The 23932-nt window shown below is 49.0% G+C and overlaps 1 protein-coding gene across 3 annotated transcripts in view; it reads right to left on the reverse strand.

Annotated features, from left to right (window-relative positions):
* The window catches only part of LOC115153951 (actin-binding LIM protein 3-like), a 144128-nt gene that overhangs the window by 107024 nt on the left and 13172 nt on the right, over positions 1 to 23932 (reverse strand). For all 3 annotated transcript variants that reach the window (XM_029699663.1, XM_029699662.1, XM_029699664.1), the window contains exon 2: positions 58 to 216. In XM_029699663.1, coding sequence (XP_029555523.1) covers positions 58 to 216 — 159 coding nt within the window. The remainder of the gene's footprint in view (positions 1 to 57; positions 217 to 23932) is intronic.

Consider the following 23932-nt stretch of genomic DNA (forward strand, 5'->3'; position numbering starts at 1 on the left):
AACGGCTGGATGGAAGGCAGGCAGGCAGACGGACAGACAGAAGGCTGAGGGTCTTACCTTGGCAGATGAAGCACTTGACATGGAAGTGGACATTCTGCACACGAACCACCTCTCCCTTACAGACCTCCCGGCAGCGGAGACAGTGGATGGTCACGGCGCCACGCCCGCTGTTGCCGCTCGGGCTGCCTCCGTAGGCGCTGTGCCGGTAAGGCCCTGCTGGAGACCACAGGAGAGAAGAGGTAAGGTCAGAGGTCACACCAAGGCCGGCCCGCTCATTAGGCAGGATTATGCGGTCGCCTACGGCGGCAGATTGACGAGGGCAAAATGTTTTGACCTAAACTGACCAAGACTCAACAACAACACATACAATTTCTCTCAACCAGTGGCATAAGGGCTTCTTAGGTGAGTGTTGATGACGTCCTGTGATAAGCAGTGCCCACTTTGTCAAAGGCAGGGGCGGGAAATATTTTTCTTCTCTAGGGTGATGTTGGAGAGACTCATCGCTGCAGCTCCACCAACGTTTCGTATATTTGTACCTAACATAAATCCTGTAGCACATATAGGACTTGGCAGAAATAGTATGTGGCCTTTTCTGTAGCCTACAGGTTGGAGATAAAATGGATGACAATGTAATGAGACGGATACTTTTTACATCCTGCAGGTTTCTTCGATCAAATAGCCTAACCTAAATGGCACTCAATCAAATAAAACATGCGCAGTCATGTTAACAAACAACATCCTAAAAACTGGACAGGCCAAAGTAAAATGGACAATGTGAAATGGACAATCACAACTGTTGTACTGGAGTTTCACGCCATTGTCATTATCAGTGGTTTCAAGTTTGTATCCATCCATATTTGAAAAGCTGATCATAGGGAAAAATAAAATACTTCTGCATTTCCCGCTGTGTAAACACATTGCAAATAGGCTCATAATAACTCATGATACAGTTGGGTTGCTGATATTCAGTGTTTAAATAGCCAAAGTTGATTCATTACAGGAATCAGGACTAATAAACCAATGCAATGGCCTGTTTTACAAGTGGTGGGCATTCATCCAATTCCATTGCTGGCAGACATGGTAGACTACACCCCAGTAAGCACCAGCTGACGTCTTTTGGATGTCTTTTTTGGGGTGTTGTACAAACGGTAGGCTTACCATACAGATGGGAATTCATAAAATTCAATTTCAGGCAACACTGTAGTCCGGACTGGCATTGATTTCCACATCCGCGAACATTGGTTTGAGCCTTCAACATCCGGAAAATACATATTTTCAACATCTGGAAAATATGTATTGTAGACGTCTTTTCGACGTAATTTTGCTTACTGGCAGTATTCTAGTTTTGCTGGGGCAACTACTATACATCTGTCCAATTGTTAAAGAAGCAGACTGTCACGCCCTGACCTGAGAGAGACGGTCTATGTGGTTAGGTCAGGGTGTGGGGTGGGCATTCTATGTTTAGTATTTCTTTGTTTTGGGCCGAGTATGGTTCCTAATCAGAGGCAGCTGTCTATCGTTGTCTCTGATTAGGAATCATACTTAGGCAGCCTTTTCCCACCTGTGTTTGTGGGTAGTTGTTTTCTGTTTTATGCTTCTGTACCTGACAGAACTGTGCACTTTTGTTTTCCCTTTGTTGGAGTGTTTGTTTGATTCCAATAAAAGGATCATGAACACGTGCCACGCTGCATCTTGGTCCCCTCATTACGACAGCCGTTACACAGACAAAACAGCAGTGGACACAACAGAGTGAAAAATAAGGGGCAACATATGCGGTGGTGTATTGGATTAAAAGATACATTGTGGAAACAGAGCCGACTACCCCCCAACCTCATACACACACACACACACACACACACACACACACACACACACACACACACACACACACACACACACACACACACACACACACACAGACACACAACCTCTTTAAGATGAAGCCACCAACAAAAGCTGCCATTAAGAACCTGCAGAGAGAGCCAGATAAAGAGTTGCAGTATGGTTGTCAGCGTGGCCCTAAATCACAGACAGGGACATCTTTTAGACCTGCCAATGCAATTAATATGCAGCCGTCAGTGTTGAAGCTGCAAACCACACATTCCTGCAACATCTGCTCTCTGACGCAGATGACCAGGAGAGCCATTAGGAAGAGAACAGGGGTAGGGGGCTGAGGAGGAGAACAGGGGTAGGGGGCTGAGGAGGAGAACAGGGGTAGGGGGCTGAGGAGGAGAACAGGGGTAGGGAGCTGAGGAGGAGAACAGGGGTAGGGGGCTGAGGAGGAGAACAGGGGTAGGGAGCTGAGGAGGAGAACAGGGGTAGGGAGCTGAGGAGGAGAACAGGGGTAGGGGGCTGAGGAGGAGAACAGGGGTAGGGAGCTGAGGAGGAGAACAGGGGTAGGGGGCTGAGGAGGAGAACAGGGGTAGGGGGCTGAGGAGGAGAACAGGGGTAGGGAGCTGAGGAGGAGAACAGGGGTAGGGAGCTGAGGAGGAGAACAGGGGTAGGGGGCTGAGGAGGAGAACAGGTGTAGGGGGCTGAGGAGGAGAACAGGGGTAGGGGGCTGAGGAGGAGAACAGGGGTAGGGGGCTGAGGAGGAGAACAGGGGTAGGGGGCTGAGGAGGAGAACAGGGGTAGGGGCTGAGGAGGAGAACAGGGGTAGGGGGCTGAGGAGGAGAACAGGTGTAGGGGGCTGAGGAGGAGAACAGGTGTAAGGGGCTGAGGAGGAGAACAGGTGTAAGGGGCTGAGGAGGAGAACAGGGGTAGGGGGCTGAGGAGGAGAACAGGGGTGCAGGTTATGACTGGAGTCTCATTTGATACTTCCTTGCCCTTGACAACACCTAGAACTCATTGCTTTGAGACATCTGTCCATTCATATCTTAGGGCACTATTCAATCCATATCGCGTAAGTTCAGCATTACAGCGTGGTTGACATTTAAAGGCAATGTTCCTGCGTTAGTGGAGACTTGCATTCACTGTAAAATGCTGCATACAGTATGTCGGCTCAATTGGAAATGACATTTGACTTTCTATCGCGTAACTCTGTAACTCTTCAGGGATCCAGATTGAGTAGAGCCCTTTGAGTTTGACGGTTAAGCAATAAAAGTCTGCTAGGAATAGGATTATGTATAGCTGTACACAATCTATCATGTTAAATATTGGATGAACCCAATGAAAGTCCCCAACAAGATTGCAGGTGTTTCTGTCCACATCCTAAACCACAGAACAATTCCACGTTAGCTGAAAGTAACAAAACCACATATAATAAGATAGCTGTGGATGTCAAAGGTTCAAATTTGACCTTTGACATCAACAGCTATCTCATTGTATGTGATATTCTGATTTACTCTAGTTTGTCCCAACTGGGCATCTCTTCAATTCTTATTCTGTCTTTTTACTGTTGTTTTTATTTCTTTACTTACATATTGTTCACCTAATACCTTTTTTGCACTATTGGTTAGAGCCTGTAAGTAAGCATTTCACTGTAATGTCTACACCTGTTGTGTAGAGCCGCTGGCTGGACCAAAACCCATCGTTCATATGTCCAGCCAGCATCACCTCTATTAGGAGGTCGTCCTCAGCTCCAGCTTCACTTCTGAAACTAGCAGAAATACAGCAATTTGAAACGAAGTCTGTCTGCGCTTGTTTTATCTTTCTCTAACTAGACTCTGGGAGGATTACTGTTCAGGAGGGCTTCCATTAACAGAGGGCTGAACATGGAACTAAAATAGGATGAGAAGTAGAAAACATATTGTGCTGTAGATCAAATCAAATTTATTTATATAGCCCTTCGTATATCAGCTGAAATCTCAAAGTGCTGTACAGAAACTCAGCCTAAAACCCCAAACAGCAAGCAATGCATGTGAAAGAAGCACGGTGGCTGGGAAAAACTCCCTAGGAAAAACTCCCTAGAAAGGCCAAAAACCTAGGAAGAAACCTAGAGAGGAACCAGGCTATGAGGGGTGGCCAGTCCTCTTCTGGCTGTGCCGGGTGGATATTATAACAGAACATGGTCAAGATGTTAAAATGTTCATAAATGACCAGCATGGTCAAATAATAATAATCATTGTAGTTGTCGAGGGTGCAACAAGCACGTCCACGTAGAGCTGTGGTGCTGTTGAGCTGTGGTGCTGTGGAGCTGTGGAGCTGTGGTTACTTTAGAGCTGTGGTGCTGTGGAGCTGTGGTGCTGTTGAGCTGTGGTGCTGTTGAGCTGTGGAGCTGTAGAGCTGTAGAGCTGTGGTGCTGTGGTGCTGTGGAGCTGTGGAGCTGTGGAGCTGTGGAGCTGTAGAGCTGTGGTGCTGTGGTGCTGTGGAGCTGTGGTGCTGTGGTGCTGTAACGCTACAGTGAGGGAAAAAAGTATTTGATCCCCTGCTGATTTTGTATGTTTGCCCACTGACAAAGAAATTATCAGTCTATAATTTTAATGGTAGGTTTATTTGAACAGTGAGAGACAGAATAACAACAAAAAAATACAGAAAAACGCATGTCAAAAATGTTCTAAAATGATTTGCATTTTAATGAGGGAAATAAGTATTTGACCCCCTCTCAATCAGAAAGATTTCTGGCTCCCAGGTGTCTTTTATACAGGTAACGAGCTGAGATTAGGAGCACACTCTTAAAGGGAGTGCTCCTAATCTCAGTTTGTTACCTATATAAAAGACACGTCCACAGAAGCAATCAATCAATCAGATTCCAAACTCTCCACCATGGCCAAGACCAAAGAGCTCTCCAAGGATGTCAGGGACAAGATTGTAGACCTACTCAAGGCTGGAATGGGCTACAAGACCATCGCCAAGCAGCTTGGTGAGAAGGTGACAACAGTTGGTGCGATTATTTGCAAATGGAAGAAACACAAAAGAACTGTCGATCTCCCTCGGCCTGGGGCTCCATGCAAGATCTCACCTCGTGGAGTTGCAATGATCATGAGAACGGTGAGGAATCAGCCCAGAACTACACGGGAGGATCTTGTCAATGATCTCAAGGCAGCTGGGACCATAGTCACCAAGAAAACAATTGGTAACACACTATGCCGTGAAGGACTGAAATCCTGCAGCGCCCGCAAGGTCCCCCTGCTCAAGAATACATATACGTGCCCGTCTGAAGTTTGTCAATGAACATCTGAATGATTCAGAGGACAACTGGGTGAAAGTGTTGTGGTCAGATGAGACCAAAATGGAGCTCTTTGGCATCAACTCAACTCGCCGTGTTTGGAGGAGGATGAATACTGCCTATGACCCCAAGAACACCATCCCCACTGTCAATATGAAGGTGGAAACATTATGCTTTGGGGGTGTTTTTCTGCTAAGGGGACAGGACAACTTCACCGCATCAAAGGGACGATGGACGGGGCCATGTAGCGTCAAATTTTGGGTGAGATTTTGGGTGAGAACCTCCTTCCCTCAGCCAGGGCATTGAAAATGGGTCGTGGATGGGTATTCCAGCATGACATTGACCCAAAAAACACGGCCAAGGCAACAAAGGAGTGGCTCAAGAAGAAGCACATTAAAGTCCTGGAGTGGCCTAGCCAGTCTCCAGACCTTAATCCCATAGAAAATCTGTGGAGGGAGCTGAAGGTTCGAGTTGCCAAACGTCAGCCTCGAAACCTTAATGACTTGGAGAAGATCTGCAAAGAGGAGTGGGACAAAATCCCTCCTGAGATGTGTGCAACATCTGACCTCTGTGATTGCCAACAAGGGTTTTGCCACCAAGTACTAAGTCATGTTTTGCAGAGGGGTCAAATACTTATTTCCCTCATTAAAATGCAAATCATTTTAGAACATTTTTGACATGCGTTTTTCTGTATTTTTTTGTTGTTATTCTGTCTCTCACTGTTCAAATAAACCTACCATTAAAATTATAGACTGATAATTTCTTTGTCAGTGGGCAAACGTACAAACTCAGCAGGGGATCAAATACTTTTTTCCCTCACTGTATGGAGCTGTGGTGCTGTGGGGCTGTGGTGCTGTAGAGCTGTGGTGCTGTGGTGCTGTGGTGCTGTAGAGCTGTGGTGCTGTGGAGCTGTGGAGCTGTGGTGCTGTAGAGCTGTGGTGCTGTAGAGCTGTGGAGCTGTGGTGCTGTGGTGCTGTAGATCTGTGGTGCTGTAGAGCTGTGGTGCTGTGGTGCTGTGGAGCTGTGGTGCTGTGGGGCTGTGGGGCTGTGGAGCTGTGGAGCTGTGGAGCTGTGTTGACCGGTGGCTGACCTACCTGCTGACTACGTTGATGTCTCAGTGAGACAGACAGCCAGACAGACAGACAGGCAGACAGACAGACAGACAGGCAGACAGATGGACAGACAACCAGACAGGTAGACAGACATTCAAACAGACGGACAGCTAGACAGGCGGGCATACAGACAAACAGACGGACAGCCAGACAGACAGGCAGGCAGACAGACAGGAAAACAGACGGACAGCCAGATACTTACTGGAGATAATATATTGGCTTAGACTGGGCTTGATAGTCACACATTACCCAGGGTTCTTGGAAAGCCACCAACTCTCAAGAGATCAAGTGGGATTTTTGATCAAATTCATTACAAAGTGCCTTTTCCAGTGTCAGCGCTTTGGAGGAGAAGGCAACGCTAAAAGGGTGTCCTAGGACGATGTTAAGCCCAGGGTCTGAAGTTGTCCAGCTGAATTTATTCACAGCAGGGCGTGATATAGAACAGAACAGCTATGTCAGTCCCAGGAGTATCTGTGACATACTGTACCAAGAAGCAAAGCAAACAAAAGACCAAAGGGGTCTGAAAAGTGGGAAAATGAACTGATCACCAGACAACGGCCTGCTAAATAACGCACTCAAAGGCTGCATTCCTTCACCACAGAAAGGAACAAACAGCCATCGAGCTGGCTATCCATCATTCAGCAGTAGATCACTCAACTGAACACTGTAGAGCACCATGTTTCTGATCTCTTGTCGGACGGGTTATTTATTTGGTAATACTGCACTTGACGTAGGCAATAGGCATTCACAACACCTTCCATGAGTCATGAGAATAACCATTTGTCTGAGCTGGTGTGTTTGTGAGGGTTGTTTAGGTTTGAACAGTGAGGCGGTGTGGTGGAGCCCATGGGAGCCCCACTCCCAGACTGCATGATGAGAGGAGATGATAGAGAGGACAGAAGAGAAGAGGAGATGGGAGTGGGGAGAGAAGAAGAGAGGAGAGGGGAGGAGAGGGGAGGAGAGGAAAGGGGAGGAGAGGATAGGGGAGGAGAGGAGAGGGGAGGAGAGGGGAGTGGGGAGAGAGGAGAAGATGGGAGTGGGGAGAGGGGAGGAGAGGGGAGGAGAGGGGAGTGGGGAGAGAAGAGTAGAGAAAGGAGATGAGAGGAGATGGGAGGAGAGGAGAGGAGAGGAGAGGGGAGGGGAGGGGAGGGGAGGGGAGGAGAGGAGAGGAGAGGGGAGGAGAGGAGTGGGGAGAAAAGGGGAGGAGATAAGAGGAAAGGGGAGGAGAGGGGAGGAGAGGAGAGGAGAGGGGAGGAGAGGGGAGGGGAGGGGAGGAGAGGAGTGGGGAGAAAAGGGGAGGAGAGGAAAGGGGAGGAGAGGGGAGGAGAGGAGAGGAGAGGAAAGGGGAGGAGAGGAGAGGAGAGGGGAGGAGAGGGGAGGAAAGGGGAGGAGAGGGGAGGAGAGGAGAGGAGAGGAAAGGGGAGGAGAGGAGAGGAAAGGGGAGGAGAGGGGAGGAGAGGGGAGGAAAGGGGAGGAGAGGGGAGGAGAGGAGAGGGGAGGAGAGGGGAGGAGAGGGGAGGAGAGAAGAGAAGATGGGAGTGGGGAGAGAAGAGGAGAGGGGAGGAGAGTGGGGAGAGAAGAGAAGATGGGAGTGGGGAGAGAAGAGGAGAGGGGAGGAGAGGAAAGGGGAGGAGAGGAGAGAGGAGGAGAGGGGAGGAGAGGAAAGGGGAGGAGAGTGGGGAGAGAAGAGGAGAGGGGAGGAGAGGGGAGGAGAGTGGAGAGAGAAGAGGAGAGGGGAGGAGAGTGGGGAGAGAAGAGGAAAGGGGGAGAGGAAAGGGGAGGAGAGTGGGGAGAGGAGAGGGGAGGGGAGTGGGGAGGAGGAGAGTGGGGAGAGAAGAGGAGAGGGGAGGAGAGGAAAGGGGAGGAGAGTGGGGAGAGTAGGGAGAGGAGAGGGGAATTGAGTGGGGAGAGGGGAGGAGAGGGGAGGAAAGGGGAGGAGAGGAAAGGGGAGGAGAGGGGAGGAGAGGAAAGGGGAGGAGAGGGGAATAGAGTGGGGAGAGAAGAGGAGATGGGAGGAGAGGAAAGGGGAGGAGAGTGGGGAGAGTAGGGAGAGAAGAGGAGAGGGGAGGAACGGGGAGGAGAGGAGAGGGAAGGGGAGAGGATGAGAGGAGTGGGGAGAAAAGGAGAGGAGAGGGGAGAAAAGGAGAGGAGAGGGGAGAAAAGGAGAGTGTGGATGGGGAGGACGTGTAATCTCCTCCCATGCTGCTTGGTGACGAGGCGTGTGGCACACGCACACAGAGGGGTAGGGAGGGGACATAGCAGGATTACAGTCTCATCCCCTGTGTGGAGCTGTCTAAATCCTTATTAGATTTATAGTCTCAAAGCCCCTCCCTCAATGGACATTACTGGAACAATGTCACTCTTAATATACGAGGAGATAAAATGGTTAATCTCTCAAAAGGATGATGTGTTGTGTACAGCAGGCCTAAATGTTAGAATAAAAACAAACAGAAATATGATGCCATAAACTTTAATCCAATATGCTGTATTTTCTGTGAGTTATTGATATCTCTGTTATAGCTCTAATCCACTACAACAGGATCTACAGTAAACCTACAGCATCACACTTACCATCTGATAGTACTGGGCCCTGCTACAGCATCACACTTACCATCTGATAGTACTGGGCCCTGCTACAGCATCACACTTACCATCTGATAGTACTGGGCCCTGCTACAGCATCACACTTACCATCTGATAGTACTGGGCCCTGCTACAGCATCACACTTACCATCTGATACTACTGGGCCCTGCTACAGCATCACACTTACCATCTGATACTACTGGGCCCTGCTGCAGCATCACACTTACCATCTGATACTACTGGGCCCTGCTACAGCATCACACTTACCATCTGATACTACTGGGCCCTGCTGCAGCATCACACTTACCATCTGATACTACTGGGCCCTGCTACAGTAGAACCACACTAGTGAGCGCCACTGGCCTCACAGGGAAATCAGCTCTGATAGCTCTAAAATGTGCTGCTAATTGTCCTGGCATGGGTGTGAGTGTGTTCTGCCTGGGAGATTAGTGTCTGAGAAGATGACCCTAGATTGAAGCTGACAGACAAAGTCTACTACAGTAATACCCCTCCCTCACTTAGACAAGAGCAGAGACTAACATTAACATGTTTGGGGCGGTAGGTAGCTGTCATGACTCCCGCTGAAGTCGGTCCCTCTCCTTGTTCGGGCGGCGTTCGACGTCACCGGCCTTCTAGCCGATCCACTTTTCATTTTCCATTTGTTTTGTCTTTGTTTTACACACCTGATTTCAATCCCACAATTACTGTTTTATTATTTAACCCTCTGTTCCCCCATGGGTTTTTGTGAGTGATTGTTTATTTGTATTTTCGGTCTGTCATGGTGTGCGTGTATTTGTTACTTTGTATAGTTGACATTTTTGAGTAAAAGTATGTTGATTACTCATATCTGCTGTCCTGCGCCTGACTCTCTACACCAGCCACACATTGGACCCATTACAGTAGCCTAGTGGTTAGAGTGTAGGGGGGGTAGGTAGTCTAGTGGTTAGAGTGTAGGGGCGGTAGGTAGCCTAGTGGTTAGAGTGTAGGGGTGGTAGGTAGCCTAGTGGTTAGAGTGTAGGGGCGGTAGGTAGCCGAGTGGTTAGAGTGTAGGGGTGGTAGGTAGTCTAGTGGTTAGAGTGTAGGGGTGATAGGTAGTCTAGTGGTTAGAGTGTAGGGGCGGTAGGTAGCCTAGTGGTTAGAGTGTAGGGGCGGTAGGTAGCCTAGTGGTTAGAGTGTAGGGGTGGTAGGTAGTCTAGTGGTTAGAGTGTAGGGGTGATAGGTAGTCTAGTGGTTAGAGTGTAGGGGCGGTAGGTAGCCTAGTGGTTAGAGTGTGGGGGGGCAGGTAGCCTAGTGGTTAGAGTGTAGGGGGGGTAGGTAGCCTAGTGGTTAGAGTGTAGGGGCAGTAGGTAGCCTAGTGGTTAGAGTGTGGGGGGGGCAGGTAGTCTAGTGGTTAGAGTGTAGGGGGGAGTGGTAGGTAGTCTAGTGGTTAGAGTGTAGGGGGGGTAGGTAGCCTAGTGGTTAGAGTGTAGGGGTGGTAGGTAGTCTAGTGGTTAGAGTGTAGGGGTGGTAGGTAGCCTAGTGGTTAGAGTGTAGGGGTGGTAGGTAGCCTAGTGGTTAGAGTGTAGGGGTGGTAGGTAGTCTAGTGGTTAGAGTGTAGGGGTGGTAGGTAGTCTAGTGGTTAGAGTGTAGGGTGGTAGGTGGTCTAGTGGTTAGAGTGTAGGGGTGGTAGATAGTCTAGTGGTTAGAGTGTAGGGGGGGCAGGTAGCCTAGTGGTTAGAGTGTAGGGGCGGTAGGTAGCGTAGTGGTTAGAGTGTGGGGGGGGCAGGTAGTCTAGTGGTTAGAGTGTAGGGGGGCCAGGTAGTCTAGTGGTTAGAGTGTAGGGGGGCCAGGTAGTCTAGTGGTTAGAGTGTAGGGGGGGCAGGTAGTCTAGTGGTTAGAGTGTAGGGGGGCCAGGTAGTCTAGTGATTAGAGTGTAGGGGGGGGTAGGTAGCCTAGTGGTTAGAGTGTAGGGGGGGTAGGTAGTCTAGTGGTTAGAGTGTAGGGGTGATAGGTAGTCTAGTGGTTAGAGTGTAGGGGGGGTAGGTAGTCTAGTGGTTAGAGTGTAGGGGGGCAGGTAGTCTAGTGGTTAGAGTGTAGGGGGGTAGGTAGTCTAGTGGTTAGAGTGTAGGGGCGGTAGGTAGCCTAGTGGTTAGAGTGTAGGGGCGGTAGGTAGCCTAGTGGTTAGAGTGTAGGGGCGGTAGGTAGCCTAGTGGTTAGAGTGTGGGGGGGCAGGTAGCCTAGTGGTTAGAGTGTAGGGGCGGTAGGTAGCCTAGTGGTTAGAGTGTGGGGGGGCAGGTAGCCTAGTGGTTAGAGTGTAGGGGCGGTAGGTAGCCTAGTGGTTAGAGTGTGGGGGGGGGCAGGTAGTCTAGTGGTTAGAGTGTAGGGGTGGTAGGTAGTCTAGTGGTTAGAGTGTAGGGGGGGTAGGTAGTCTAGTGGTTAGAGTGTAGGGGGGGCAGGTAGTCTAGTGGTTAGAGTGTAGGGGGGCAGGTAGCCTAGTGGTTAGAGTGTAGGGGGGGCAGGTAGCCTAGTGGTTAGAGTGTAGGGGCGGTAGGTAGCCTAGTGGTTAGAGTGTAGGGGCGGTAGGTAGCCTAGTGGTTAGAGTGTGGGGGGGGCAGGTAGTCTAGTGGTTAGAGTGTAGGGGCGGTAGGTAGCCTAGTGGTTAGAGTGTAGGGGTGGTAGGTAGTCTAGTGGTTAGAGTGTAGGGGGGGGCAGGTAGCCTAGTGGTTAGAGTGTAGGGTGGTAGGTAGTCTAGTGGTTAGAGTGTAGGGGGGGCAGGTAGTCTAGTGGTTAGAGTGTAGGGGGGGCAGGTAGTCTAGTGGTTAGAGTGTAGGGGGGCCAGGTAGTCTAGTGGTTAGAGTGTAGGGGGGGGTGGTAGGTAGTCTAGTGGTTAGAGTGTAGGGGGGGTAGGTAGCCTAGTGGTTAGAGTGTAGGGGGGGTAGGTAGTCTAGTGGTTAGAGTGTAGGGGTGGTAGGTAGTCTAGTGGTTAGAGTGTAGGGGTGGTAGGTAGTCTAGTGGTTAGAGTGTAGGGGGGGTAGGTAGTCTAGTGGTTAGAGTGTAGGGGGGGCAGGTAGTCTAGTGGTTAGAGTGTAGGGGGGGTAGGTAGTCTAGTGGTTAGAGTGTAGGGGGGGCAGGTAGCCTAGTGGTTAGAGTGTAGGGGCGGTAGGTAGCCTAGTGGTTAGAGTGTGGGGGGGCAGGTAGTCTAGTGGTTAGAGTGTAGGGGGGCCAGGTAGTCTAGTGGTTAGAGTGTAGGGGGGGCAGGTAGTCTAGTGGTTAGAGTGTAGGGGGGCCAGGTAGTCTAGTGGTTAGAGTGTAGGGGGGGCAGGTAGTCTAGTGGTTAGAGTGTAGGGGGGGTAGGTAGTCTAGTGGTTAGAGTGTAGGGGGGGCAGGTAGTCTAGTGGTTAGAGTGTAGGGGGCGGCAGGTAGTCTAGTGGTTAGAGTGTAGGGGGGGTAGGTAGTCTAGTGGTTAGAGTGTAGGGGGGGGGCAGGTAGCCTAGTGGTTAGAGTGTAGGGGGGTAGGTAGTCTAGTGGTTAGAGTGTAGGGGGGGGCAGGTAGTCTAGTGGTTAGAGTGTAGGGGTGGTAGGTAGTCTAGTGGTTAGAGTGTAGGGGGGTAGGTAGTCTAGTGGTTAGAGTGTAGGGGTGGTAGGTAGTCTAGTGGTTAGAGTGTAGGGGTGGTAGGTAGACTAGTGGTTAGAGTGTAGGGGTGGTAGGTAGTCTAGTGGTTAGCGTGTAGGGGTGGTAGGTAGTCTAGTGGTTAGAGTGTAGGGGGGAAGGTAGCCTAGTGGTTAGAGTGTAGGGGGGGGGGGTAGGTAGTCTAGTGGTTAGAGTGTAGGGGGGTAGGTAGCCTAGTGGTTAGAGTGTAGGGGGGGGGGTGGTAGGTAGTCTAGTGGTTAGAGTGTAGGGGGGGTAGGTAGCCTAGTGGTTAGAGTGTAGGGGGGGGTAGGTAGTCTAGTGGTTAGAGTGTAGGGGTGGTAGGTAGTCTAGTGGTTAGAGTGTAGGGGTGGTAGGTAGTCTAGTGGTTAGAGTGTAGGGGGGGTAGGTAGTCTAGTGGTTAGAGTGTAGGGGGGGCAGGTAGTCTAGTGGTTAGAGTGTAGGGGGGGGTAGGTAGTCTAGTGGTTAGAGTGTAGGGGGGGCAGGTAGCCTAGTGGTTAGAGTGTAGGGGGGGTAGGTAGTCTAGTGGTTAGAGTGTAGGGGGGGTAGGTAGTCTAGTGGTTAGAGTGTAGGGGGGGTAGGTAGTCTAGTGGTTAGAGTGTAGGGGGGGCAGGTAGCCTAGTGGTTAGAGTGTAGGGGCGGTAGGTAGCCTAGTGGTTAGAGTGTGGGGGGGCAGGTAGTCTAGTGGTTAGAGTGTAGGGGGGCCAGGTAGTCTAGTGGTTAGAGTGTAGGGGGGGCAGGTAGTCTAGTGGTTAGAGTGTAGGGGGGCCAGGTAGTCTAGTGGTTAGAGTGTAGGGGGGGCAGGTAGTCTAGTGGTTAGAGTGTAGGGGGGGTAGGTAGTCTAGTGGTTAGAGTGTAGGGGGGGCAGGTAGTCTAGTGGTTAGAGTGTAGGGGGCGGCAGGTAGTCTAGTGGTTAGAGTGTAGGGGGGGTAGGTAGTCTAGTGGTTAGAGTGTAGGGGGGGTAGGTAGTCTAGTGGTTAGAGTGTAGGGGGGGGCAGGTAGTCTAGTGGTTAGAGTGTAGGGGTGGTAGGTAGTCTAGTGGTTAGAGTGTAGGGGGGTAGGTAGTCTAGTGGTTAGAGTGTAGGGGTGGTAGGTAGTCTAGTGGTTAGAGTGTAGGGGTGGTAGGTAGACTAGTGGTTAGAGTGTAGGGGTGGTAGGTAGTCTAGTGGTTAGCGTGTAGGGGTGGTAGGTAGTCTAGTGGTTAGAGTGTAGGGGGGAAGGTAGCCTAGTGGTTAGAGTGTAGGGGGGGGGGGGGTAGGTAGTCTAGTGGTTAGAGTGTAGGGGGGTAGGTAGCCTAGTGGTTAGAGTGTAGGGGTGGGGGGGCAGGTAGCCTAGTGGTTAGAGTGTAGGGGGGGTAGGTAGCCTAGTGGTTAGAGTGTAGGGGTGGTAGGTAGTCTAGTGGTTAGAGTGTAGGGGTGGTAAGTAGCCTAGTGGTTAGAGTGTGGGGGGGGGGGCAGGTAGTCTAGTGGTTAGAGTGTAGGGGGGGGCAGGTAGTCTAGTGGTTAGAGTGTAGGGGGGGCAGGTAGTCTAGTGGTTAGAGTGTAGGGGTGGTAGGTAGCCTAGTGGTTAGAGTGTAGGGGTGGCAGGTAGTCTAGTGGTTAGAGTGTAGGGGGGGCAGGTAGCCTAGTGGTTAGAGTGTAGGGGGGGTAGGTAGCCTAGTGGTTAGAGTGTAGGGGGGGGGCAGGTAGCCTAGTGGTTAGAGTGTGTGGGGGGCAGGTAGTCTAGTGGTTAGAGTGTAGGGGGGCAGGTAGTCTAGTGGTTAGAGTGTAGGGGGCGGCAGGTAGCCTAGTGGTTAGAGTGTAGGGGGGGCAGGTAGTCTAGTGGTTAGAGAGTAGGGGGGGGAAGGTAGTCTAGTGGTTAGAGTGTAGGGAGGGCAGGTAGTCTAGTGGTTAGAGTGTAGGGGGGCAGGTAGCCTAGTGGTTAGAGTGTAGGGGGGGTAGGTAGCCTAGTGGTTAGAGTGTAGGGGGGGCAGATAGCCTAGTGGTTAGAGTGTAGGGGGGGTAGGTAGCCTAGTGGTTAGAGTGTAGGGATGGTGGTAGCCTAGTGGTTAGAGTGTAGGGGTGGTAGGTAGTCTAGTGGTTAGAGTGTAGGGCCAGTAACTGAAAGGTTGCTGGATTGAATCCCTGAGCTGACAAGGTAAACCCACTTTTCCCCGGTAGGCCATCATTGTAAATAAGAATTTGTTCTTAACTGACTTGCCTGGTTAAATAAAGGTTAAATAAAGGTTAAATAAAGGTTAAATAAAGGTTATATACATCAAATAAAACCCCAGTGTGATGGAACAGTGGACGACCCGTTACGAAAGAGGAAATGATGCTCTATGATCACCTAGACTGTTGTCGTCACTGTCCTCGTCATCAACAACACGCACTTCTACTATAACACCTGATCACATCTGTAGTCACAGCCTTCTGCCTCCTGGTGACGTCAGTCACCCTGTAACCAGCGGAGAGGAGAGGGAGTCAAACCCAGCGGTTTATCCATCACAGAGAACAAAGCCCTGACTGGCATCACTGATACGTGATCTCACCACGACATCTGGGAAGGAAGAGATGCATGAGACAGACATCCAGTTAACTTCCTCAGCCACAGCTCCACTCACTGAGACTGACAGCTCCCCCTTACCCTCCACTCATCTGGCTCTCTGATGGCACTGTTTATTCCACCAAAGAACGACACCCAAGCTCTCTGAGTGTGTGTGTGTGTGTGTGTGTGTGTGTGTGTGTGTGTGTGTGTGTGTGTGTGTGTGTGTGTGTGTGTGTGTGTGGAAAATGAGAGATGTAAATCATTCTGTGACAGGAGCCACGCACCTGCTTATCAGCTGAAGTCAACAGCTTCTCCTCTGTTCTCTCTGACTGTTAACTCAACATAACAGCTTCTCCTCTGTTTTCTCTGACTGTTAACTCAACATAACAGCTTCTCTGTTCTCTCTGACTGTTAACTCAACATAACAGCTTCTCCTCTGTTTTCTCTGACTGTTAACTCAACATAACAGCTTCTCCTCTGTTCTCGCTGACTGTTAACTCAACATAACAGCTTCTCCTCTGTTCTCTCTGACTGTTAACTCAACATAACAGCTTCTCCTCTGTTCTCTCTCACTGTTAACTCAACATAACAGCTTCTCCTCTGTTCTCGCTGACTGTTAACTCAACATAACAGCTTCTCCTCTGTTCTCTCTGACTGTTAACTCAACATAACAGCTTCTCCTCTGTTCTCGCTGACTGTTAACTCAACATAACAGCTTCTCCTCTGTTTTCTCTGACTGTTAACTCAACATAACAGCTTCTCCTCTGTTCTCTCTGACTGTTAACTCAACATAACAGCTTCTCCTCTGTTCTCTCTGACTGTTAACTCAACATAACAGCTTCTCCTCTGTTCTCTCTGACTGTTAACTCAACATAACAGCTTCTCCTCTGTTCTCGCTGACTGTTAACTCAACATAACAGCTTCTCCTCTGTTTTCTCTGACTGTTAACTCAACATAACAGCTTCTCCTCTGTTCTCTCTGACTGTTAACTCAACATAACAGCTTCTCCTCTGTTCTCGCTGACTGTTAACTCAACATAACAGCTTCTCCTCTGTTCTCTCTGACTGTTAACTCAACACAACAGCTGAGGACTTCATTGACATGGCAATGGTCCTTATGATTATTTCAATCAACTGAATCAATCAATCAAATAATCATAAAAACACTAATCAGTAATTCCTTACATTGTCAAATAAAAGTGATTTGATCCTGGGTAAACAACCAGTGTGATCTGCTGAGTACAGTAGATGTCAGGATTAGACAGAGCTGTGAGGTCTGACTATGTTGACAAGCCCTGAGCGGAGAGGAGAGGAGGGGGGAGACGATGACAGAGCAGAGCAGAGCAGAGCCTGGCGTCCTTGTCACCTCACCATGATGGTGTAATCAGCAGGGACTCAGACATGTCAAGGGTGGCCCACCGCCAGGATTTATGGGTATTTTTATGTCAGTGACAGGTGAGGCGTCAGACGACGCCAGTCAGACTGGATCTGGCAGCTCAGTGATTGTCTCCATCATGCCATCTCGAGGTCAGACAGGAGAGAATAGTGAACACTGCTACTTGTTAGAGCGAAGTCTGGGCTGCTGCTGCAAACCCACGAGGACATACTGTAAACCAGGGGTTCCCAACCAGGAGTACTAGGACCCCTGGGGATACCTGGTCTATCCACACGAGGTACTTGAAGAAGAGTCATGAGACCATAGGATCCTGGTGAAATGCACAAGATGGGGTACGTCAGGGGTACTCTGGACAGAGCAGCATTCAGTTGGTGGTACAGTAACCGAAAAAGGTTGGAAACCCCTGCTGAAAAGTATACTAGGTGGCAGCTAAGTTGCTACTAGTTTTAGTGTTACAAAGCACTTCATGTTAAGACAGAAGAGAGACTGACTGAGGGATCAGCCAATGACTAGAACAGTAGGAAGCTAAATCATGTCAGCTATTACATGAATCAGCTATGACTGGTTCTGGACCGGTTCTTATTCATTCTAAATGGGCTTATCTCGTAGTAAACCATTTGACAGGTCTACAGCTCTTCTACTTCAGTGTTTTAGAATAAATAATTACATTATAAGGCGCACACACACACGCACACACGCACACACACACACACACACACACACACACACACACACACACACACACACACACACACACACACACACTCCAGGTGGCTCGCAGCTTACTTTGGCCGCTGTGCCACTGTCCCTCTCATGCCATCTGGTTAGAGAGGCCTCGCCAGCATCAGGGATGCCCCTCAGGAACTGGCAGCAGCACCAACCAAGCTTCTGTCTCCTCTTTGGATGCTGCTGATGTCATCACGTTGCTAGGAAGACTCTGCAACTCAAGATAGTTGCCTGCCTCAATGGGGAGGAGGAAAACATTGGCAGGCTAAGCAGCTAAACTATGTCATAATCTGGAACTTTTGGAAGGACGACCCAGACTGGTCTGAAACTCTGTTGGGTTCTGTTACCACACACTACCCTCTTTTGGGTTCTGTTCCAGCGCACTTGTTTTGTTGTATTCTGTTTCAGTCCACTTACTCTGTTGGGTTCTGTTCCAGCCCACTGCCACTGTTGGGTCCTGTTCCCGTGCATTTCCACTGTTGGGTTCTGTTCCAGTGCATTTCTTCTATTGGGTTCTGTTCCAGTGCATTTCCACTGTTGGGTTCTGCTCCTGTGCATTTCCTCTGTTGGGTTCTGTTCCAGTGCATTTCCTCGGTTGGGTTCTGTTCCAGTCCACTTCCTCTGTTGGGTTCTGTTCCAGCCCACTTCCTCTGTTGGGTTCTGTTCCAGCCCACTTCCTCTGTTGGGTTCTGTTCCAGCCCACTTCCACTGTTGGGTTCTGTTCCAGCCCACTTCCACAGTTGGGTTCTGTTCCAGCCCACTTCCTCTGTTGGGTTCTGTTCCAGCCCACTTCCTCTGGGATATACGGCCATGCATCTACAGTACTGGGACATAGCTACAAGCCCAGTGTATCTATCCAGACAGTACTGGGACATAGCTAGAAGCCTAGTGTATCTATCCAGACAGTACTGGGACATAGCTATAAGCCCAGTGTATCTATCCAGACAGTACTGGGACATAGATATAAGCCCAGTGTATCTATCCAGACAGTACTGGGACATAGCTATAAGCCCAGTGTATCTATCCAGACAGTACTGGGACATAGCTATAAGCCTAATGTATCTATCCAGACAATACTGGGACATAGCTATAAGCCTAGTGTATCTATCCAGACAGTACTGGGACATAGCTATAAGCCCAGTGTATCTATCCAGACAGTACTGGGACATAGCTATAAGCCCAGTGTATCTATCCAGACAGTACTGGGACATAGCTATAAGCCCAGTGTATCTATCCAGACAGTACTGGGACATAGCTAGAAGCTTCCTGTAGCTATCCAGACAGTACTGGGACATAGCTAGAAGCTTCCTGTAGCTACCCAGACAGTACTGGGACATAGCTAGAAGCTTCCTATAGCTATCCAGACAGTACTGGGACATAGCTAGAAGCTTCCTGTAGCTACCCAGACAGTACTGGGACATAGCTAGAAGCTTCCTGTAGCTACCCAGACAGTACTGGGACATAGCTAGAAGCTTCCTGTAGCTATCCAGACAGTACTGGGACATAGCTAGAAGCTTCCTGTAGCTATCCAGACAGTACTGGGACATAGCTAGAAGCTTCCTGTAGCTACCCAGACAGTACTGGGACATAGCTAGAAGCTTCCTGTAGCTATCCAGACAGTACTGGGACATAGCTAGAAGCTTCCTGTAGCTACCCAGACAGTACTGGGACATAGCTAGAAGCTTCCTGTAGCTACCCAGACAGTACTGGGACATAGCTAGAAGCTTCCTGTATCTACCCAGACAGTACTGGGACATAGCTAGAAGCTTCCTGTAGCTACCCAGACAGTACTGGGACATAGCTACAAGCCCAGTGTAGCTACCCAGACAGTACTGGGACATAGCTAGAAGCTTCCTGTAGTTATCCAGACAGTACTGGGACATAGCTAGAAGCTTCATGTAGCTATCCAGACAGTACTGGGACATAGCTAGAAGCTTCCTGTAGCTATCCAGACAGTACTGGGACTTAGCTAGAAGCTTTCTGTAGCTATCCAGACAGTACTGGGACATAGCTATAAGCTTCCTGTAGCTATCCAGAGCCATGATACCAGGTTGAGTTTAGAACCTAGAATGATGAGTGATAATTACTTCCTGCCTCAACAGCATACATATGAATAATACACTACTGCTGTTGGTCAAGCAGAAGTTGAACAATGAGGATACAGTGTGATGAAATGGCAAGCCTTTCTATCCCATCAAAACAAAGGCCTCTGTTCATTCCATTCAGAATGCCATTTTGTCCATGATACTCAGTAAGGACAAGAGACAGTGATTCCATCCGTCCGTCTGTCCGTCCGTCCGTCCGTAGCACTGAGATCGTGAACTGTCTGGGATCCCCTCCAAAAGGGCCTGAAGTGGGGAGAGAGGGGGCAGCCACTCCAACACACACACACACACACAAACACACACCCACACACACACCCCAACACACACACACACCAACGGGCCGACAGGCCATCAGTTAGTGGGTCCTGTATGGCTCAGTTGGTAGAGCATGGCACTTGCAACGCCAGGGTTGTGGGTTTGATTCCCACGGGGGACCAATTGACAATGTATCCACTCACTAATGTAAGTTGCTCTGGATAAAAATCTATAAGGGCAGGGCCACTCTTTCAAAAACCTACTCTGGGGGATGAGAGGGACAATTGTCTATTTGTGGGTGACGCTATCAGGGGGATGGGCATTGTTATAGTCAACCCTTCCTGACCTTGTGGTCCATATGGACAGTAGCCAATAGCCAGGCTTAAGGGACAACAGGATAAACACAGCGGTGACAATAGATTAGAGCTGACCATATGCTGTGTTCACTACCTGCTGCTCACACAGAGAGAGAGTCACCTGAGTGATGGTTTGGGATAATGGAATTACAGTTTTTAAAAATCACTTTGGCACTAATTTCAGAACCTTGTGGTCATTTTTCAAAACTCTAGACTCAAAACTCAAAACGGTCATCACTTGTAACACAGGCTGTCCAATGTTCAAAACATTGCATTGTGCATTCATATCTTTAAAGAAACCTTGCACTTGCAGAATCATTGGTTCAAATAATTCATTTATCATGAAATACCATAGGAACATTCATTTAGATCACCCACACACAAGATACCAATAGTTTCACTGTGTAGTTGTTCGTACAATCATTAAATATTGTAGTACAAAATGTGATACATGTTTCATTATGGTACTACACGTAAATACATCACTGTAAAAGGACTAGTAAAGAGAATACTACAGACACAGTGGAATCAGTGGAATCATTGAACAAATGTGAAATTTATTGATGAAATACAATAAAATCACAACATAGGTTTCTTTGAATCAAATCAAAAATAATTAGCTACAAAAAAAAGAAAAAAACTACAGTAAAACGTCAACTGCAGTGTTCCTCACCTGGCTTACTGTAAAAAGCAAAACAAAGGATTGATTACTGTACTTCTATATTTCCATCAACCCTGTCTTGTGGATTTGGCCACAGCTTCTCATCCACATCACAATGGATGTTTCCATTAGCCAAACATCTTGGGAAGAATCTTCAGGCGAATCCAGGCCTGACACTGGTCTGCCGTGATGTCATTGCTTGCGTCATCCATGGCCTGGAGAAGGGCAGCTTGTTCGTGAGGGCGCCTATCATATACCTTCCACCTCCACGTGGAGAAAAATTCCTCAATCGGGTTAAGGAAAGGAGAGTATTGGGGTAAGTACAGGGTGGTAAATTGTGGTTGGGTCTGAAACCATGCTTGCACCATTTCAGCATGGTGGAACCTGACATTTTCCCACACAATGACATAGGTCACGCCATCAGCTCTACAGACCTGATTTAGTCCATCAAGGAAGGTTACATTCGAACAGCAAATCATGTGGCTGCCTACAACTCAATATATAGAGTATGTAGAGTAGAGAGCTTTAGATGTTGTTCGACCAAACATTAGAACAGGCAAGATGCGTAATCTAAGCAACTTTGACCGTGGTATGATTGTTGATGCCACACATGGTGATTCCAGCATCTCAGAAACAGCTGCCTTCCTGGGATTTTTACGCACTACAGTCTCTAGAGTTTACAGAGAATGGTGCGATAAACAAAACACATTCAGTGAGCGGCATTTCTGTGGGCAAAAATACCTTGTTAATGAGAGAGGTAAGAGGAGAATGTCCAGACTCATTCAAGCTAACAGAAAGGCCACAAATGCTCAAATAACAGCTGTTTAAAACAGTGGTGTGCAGAATGTCATCTCTTAACATACAACACCATGAATAATTCAGGCTGTTGTGGAGGCAAAAGGGGGTCCTACCCAGTACTAGATAGGTGTACCTAATAAAGTGGCCATTGAGTGTACAGTAATGTCAAATCTGAAAACATGGTCTGGAAAAGTGGTACATGGGACCATAGAAACAGTGTCTGATAAAGACTGATGATGAAATATTACATCCATAGATAATGTAGTCCAATTGCCCACTTGACCCTATCCCCTCCTCTCTTCTCCAGACCATTTCCGGAGACCTTCTCCCCTACCTCACCTCGCTCATCAACTCATCCTTGACCGCTGGCTACGTCCCTTCCGTCTTCAAGAGAGCGAGAGTTGCACCCCTTCTGAAAAAACCTACACTCGATCCCTCCGATGTCAACAACTACAGACCAGTATCCCTTCTTTCTTTTCTCTCCAAAACTCTTGAACGTGCCGTCCTTGGCCAGCTCTCCTGCTATCTCTCTCAGAACGACCTTCTTGATCCTAATCAGTCAGGTTTCAAGACTGGGCATTCAACTGAGACTGCTCTTCTCTGTGTCACGGAGGCTCTCCGCACTGCTAAAGCTAACTCTCTCTCCTCTGCTCTCATCCTTCTAGACCTATCTGCTGCCTTTGATACTGTGAACCATCAGATCCTCCTCTCCACCCTCTCCGAGCTGGGCATCTCCGGCGCGGCCCACGCTTGGATTGCGTCCTACCTGACAGGTCGCTCCTACCAGGTGGCGTGGCGAGAATCTGTCTCCGCACCACGTGCTCTCACCACTGGTGTCCCCCAGGGCTCTGTCCTAGGCCCTCTCCTATTCTCGCTATACACCAAGTCACTTGGCTCTGTCATATCCTCACACGGTCTCTCCTATCATTGCTATGCAGACGACACACAATTAATCTTTTCCTTTCCCCCTTCTGACAACCAGGTGGCGAATCGCATCTCTGCATGTCTGGCAGACATATCAGTGTGGATGACGGATCACCACCTCAAGCTGAACCTCGGCAAGACGGAGCTGCTCTTCCTCCCGGGGAAGGACTGCCCGTTCCATGATCTCGCCATCACGGTTGACAACTCCCTTGTGTCCTCCTCCCAGAGTGCTAAGAACCTTGGCGTGATCCTGGACAACACCCTGTCGTTCTCCACTAACATCAAGGCGGTGACCCGATCCTGTAGGTTCATGCTCTACAACATTCGCAGAGTACGATCCTGCCTCACACAGGAAGCGGCGCAGGTCCTAATCCAGGCACTTGTCAACTCCCGTCTGGATTACTGCAACTCGCTGTTGGCTGGGCTCCCTGCCTGTGCCATCAAACCCCTACAACTCATCCAGAACGCCGCAGCCCGTCTGGTGTTCAACCTTCCCAAGTTCTCTCACGTCACCCCGCTCCTCCGCTCTCTCCACTGGCTTCCAGTTGAAGCTCGCATCCGCTACAAGACCATGGTGCTTGCCTACGGAGCTGTGAGGGGAACGGCACCTCCGTACCTTCAGGCTCTGATCAGGCCCTACACCCAAACAAGGGCACTGCGTTCATCCACCTCTGGCCTGCTCGCCTCCCTACCTCTGAGGAAGCACAGCTCCCGCTCAGCCCAGTCAAAACTGTTCGCTGCTCTGGCACCCCAATGGTGGAACAAGCTCCCTCACGATGCCAGGACAGCGGAGTCAATCACCACCTTCCGGAGACACCTGAAACCCCACCTCTTTAAGGAATACCTGGGATAGGATAAAGTAATCCTTCTAACCCCCCCTCCCCCCTTTAAAAGATTTAGATGCACTATTGTAAAGCGGTTGTTCTACTGGATATTATAGGTGAATGCACCAATTTGTAAGTCGCTCTGGATAAGAGCGTCTGCTAAATGACTTAAATGTAAATGTAAATGTTCCACGGTAATTGGTGTCAATGGATCTCGTTATCCTGAAACTTTCATGATCTAAACATGGAATATTGTTTGTCAGTTTCCATAAAACTATGCATTAAGAGTAATGCAACAGTTACTTATCATTTTGATCCGTTGTATCAATTGATAGTTAGATCATTGTAATGAAATGAATAGACAGTCATCTCAGATGTGTGAATTGCATTTTGAAATGGTAGTACTTTTATGTTAAGTTGTGTCATTTTGAACAGGTGATTTTAGTTCAATAAACAAATGATCTTAGCTTTATGTGGATTGTATCCAAGCAATTGGATAAAGTGTTAGAGTTTTGAAAAATTTGCATTTGATCATCGGTTGTGAGTTTTGAAAAATGACATCAAGGTTCCGAAATTAGTGCCAAAGTGATTGTAAAAAACTGTAATATAACAGCATTTTTCATGATTAATTATAGCAGCAGTTGATTATAAAGCCATACTATAGTAGCAAATTTATATACAAACACAGAATGCAGCTATAAAATGGCATTATTTTTACTGCCCGTACCTCACATGCCAATTTCCGATCGCTGAACCTCAACATTGCATGGCATTCAGACTAGAAACTCTGTGCACCAGGGCCAGGGACATACAGACTAGAACCCCCCTAACTCTGTGCACCAGGGCCGCCAGGGACATACAGACTAGAAACCCCCTAACTCTCTGCACCAGGGCCAGGGACATACGGACTAGAACCCCCCTAACTCTGTGC

This window comes from Salmo trutta, chromosome 19, assembly GCF_901001165.1.
Source record: "Salmo trutta chromosome 19, fSalTru1.1, whole genome shotgun sequence".
NCBI lineage: Eukaryota > Metazoa > Chordata > Actinopteri > Salmoniformes > Salmonidae > Salmo > Salmo trutta.